The 2,959-nt window shown below is 40.3% G+C and overlaps 1 protein-coding gene across 1 annotated transcript; it reads left to right on the forward strand.

Annotated features, from left to right (window-relative positions):
* Positions 1-889: 889 nt before the first annotated feature.
* Positions 890-2,532, forward strand: LOC121860252 (heart- and neural crest derivatives-expressed protein 1-like). The gene has a single exon (XM_042357336.1). It carries the CDS (start codon positions 1,115-1,117, stop codon positions 1,901-1,903), a length of 789 nt encoding a protein of 262 aa, XP_042213270.1. The 5' UTR covers positions 890-1,114; the 3' UTR covers positions 1,904-2,532.
* The last annotated feature ends 427 nt before the right edge of the window (positions 2,533-2,959 follow it).

The following is a 2,959-nucleotide window of genomic DNA, read 5'->3' on the forward strand; positions in this document are numbered from 1 at the left end:
TTGTAAACACCTCTGTCCTCTGTCAAGTTTCTCCGTATTATACAACAAGTCTTGGGTTTTAAGAGCATCTGTTAGGAAGGTCATCAACCTCGTGTGTGTGTGTTCAATGTTAATAACACACACACCCACATATATATATATATATATATATATATATATATATATATATATATATATATATATATATATATATATATATATATATATATATATATATATATATATATATATATGTGTGTGTGTGTGTGTGTGTGTGTGTGTGAAAAGAAGAAAGATGAAAGTAAGGTAAAAATCCCAGACTTAAACAGTAAAGGGAAGGAGCACTAGACCGTCACAGAGGACAAGTGGTATCCACTTTCTTCCAAGCAATGAAAGAAAACAATAACAAACAGAGAAAATATAGAAACGTTGATATACATCACCGCAGAACACCGTGAGTCAGTTAGTTAGCTCACGATGTATATCATAACACAGTCTACTAAGTGCATCGAAAGAACTTAAATTGTAAGTACCTCAACCAAATGATGTTTCCATAGCCAGCCATTAATTCCGTGAGCCATTAGCCCTTAAAACAGTAATTTTCTTTACTGAATCGACACATGACGTCACTAACACTCTCCAGTCATTGGCCGGGAGAAGTCACGTGACTGACTCCAGGTAGACAGCAGACTTACCGTTCCGCTCACGTTTATTTTTTCCCAAGATTCTTTGTTTCATTACACACTGTTGTTTGTTGCCCTCAATGTCTTGTGCTAGTGTTATTCTTTATAAAGATGGGAATTTAAATAAATTTGGAAAAAATCTATAATGCAAACCTTAAAATTTTAATATTATATGGCAACTCTGGATGCCTATCCCAGGGAAAAATAAGGTGTCCCCCCCTCACGGTCGACAGACTTGTGGGAGCCCAGCGCTCAGTAGCACGGAAGCAGCTGCCTGGGGCTCACGTCCTCTCCTGCCCGCCAGCACTGTGTACACCCGCCACACTGTGAACCCTGTGAGGCGTCTTGTGAGTCATGGGACAGTAGTGACACTGACGCAGGATAATCTAGTCCTAACAGAAACTTATCGGTGACTTAAAAGTATACATAAACTGGACTCACAAGGAAGTATCATGGCTCTTGATACACGAGTGTTCAGGTGGACAAACCCGTCGTCGTTCAGTGATTTGTGCACTGACGATTTCAACGGGATAGTAGGAAGTGATCTGCGTCAAGGGGAGTACTTGGACGCGTATAGTGACGGCTGCGACACGCCCTCCGCCAGCCCGGGCAGTGATGACGCGCCACCCAGCCCAGCTAACCAGCACTGCCCCCACAACCTCAACACAAGCACGCCAGTCTACACAGACCTCACCACTCCCACCTCCAATGCCTTCACTTCGACAAACTATTACAGTGACGGCAGAAACTACTTTAATGGCTCTGAACCTCCCGGGGGGCAAGCATTTCAGCCCACGCCAGAATTCCAAGGACCGACAACGCTAGCAAGTGAGAATAATAACGCCTTCACTCCTGTTAACTATGAGAACTTTTGGCCCAGCGGTGGAGCTCCCCAGAACACACAATCCATGGTGCCCTCCGCCTACCAGCCTATGGCACCTCACAAGCTGGAGATACGCACGGAGACGCTCGTCCATAACCAGGGGATTTTCGACCGCAAACCTCTCAGAATACGACGGAGACAGCCTAAGTTTGTGAACGGTGAAGTGAAGAAGAAGCGACGAATTCAAGCGAACGCGAGGGAACGACGGCGGATGAACGGGCTTAACGACGCATTTGAAAGACTCCGGGAGGTGGTGCCGGCGCTCGGGAACGACAGAAAACTCTCCAAGTTCGAGACGCTGCAGATGGCACAGACGTACATCACCGCCCTGGCGGAGCTGCTCAAGAGAGATACTTAGGTCCGGCTCCTGTTCATCATATATTATGTGTATACAATCTAGTGACCATTTTTCATTAGCAAGTTCACTTAGTCCCATATAATGCACCACTTATTTATTTGACTGAAGTCTATATTTTATAATTGAACTATAATTTGTAGAATTTTCAAGGTTCACCTTTGTGTTACATTAACATTTTAATGTCAGGACAAGTAAAGCCTCGGACACTCTCTACTTAAACTATCCGCATCATACTAAGTCAATACTTCCTATAAACTGAGCACACACTAACTAATTCTGTTTTAAGGATTATTACAAACACGTGAGTACATCAGGTTATACCAAAAGACTCCTCAAGAAAACACAATGGGTATATTTCGCACTGTGTTATTTACTTTATATTATCTGCAAATGCTAACATGTAAATCTCCTCTTTGTGTAGAAATAGTAGACCTGTCTCAGTTCATAACCTCCAGTTACTGAGGAATGTTATATTAAACACATCCTTACTGAGGACACCAGGAAGCGACCCACCCGATGCTAGTTCTAAGTTCCCTACAGTCTGTGATATATTATGTTAAGGTTATTTGTTGACTCATCTACGTTGTTGATTCTGTTGTTAATGGTAAAATAAAATCCAATGAAGTAAACATATATTATTTGTCCTGTGTTGTGAAGTGTAATTTTCTGGTACATACTGGAGGTGACTGTTAAGTTCAGTTCTATATATCTATGTTTGTGTGTATGTCATGCCAGTTGAGATGACTAATGATTACAATATTACTTCTACTACCAATAAAATAATAACACAAACGAGTAGGATAACAGGAATAAAGTAAAATAAATTACCAATAATGAAGCAGATGACGATAAATATTATAATGAGAACATATTGCAAGAATAAGAACGGAGAAAACTAATGATGAACACAGCAACGAACGTGACCATAATGACAATAACAACAATATAAGTTGTGTATAAAAATACCATTTAAATAATTATATACATATAAATAACAATGTCTTTATCATCTTAACTTTTTAATAGTAATTTAAAAATAAAAATAAAGCACAATAT

Source organism: Homarus americanus, unplaced genomic scaffold (assembly GCF_018991925.1).
Source record: "Homarus americanus isolate GMGI-L3 unplaced genomic scaffold, GMGI_Hamer_2.0 scaffold21914, whole genome shotgun sequence".
In the NCBI taxonomy this organism is placed as follows: Eukaryota; Metazoa; Arthropoda; class Malacostraca; order Decapoda; family Nephropidae; genus Homarus; species Homarus americanus.

Bases quoted from the DNA above. Each gene is read 5' to 3' on its own strand.
- LOC121860252 (XM_042357336.1), top strand. From the start codon at position 1,115: ATGGCTCTTGATACACGAGTGTTCAGGTGGACAAACCCGTCGTCGTTC.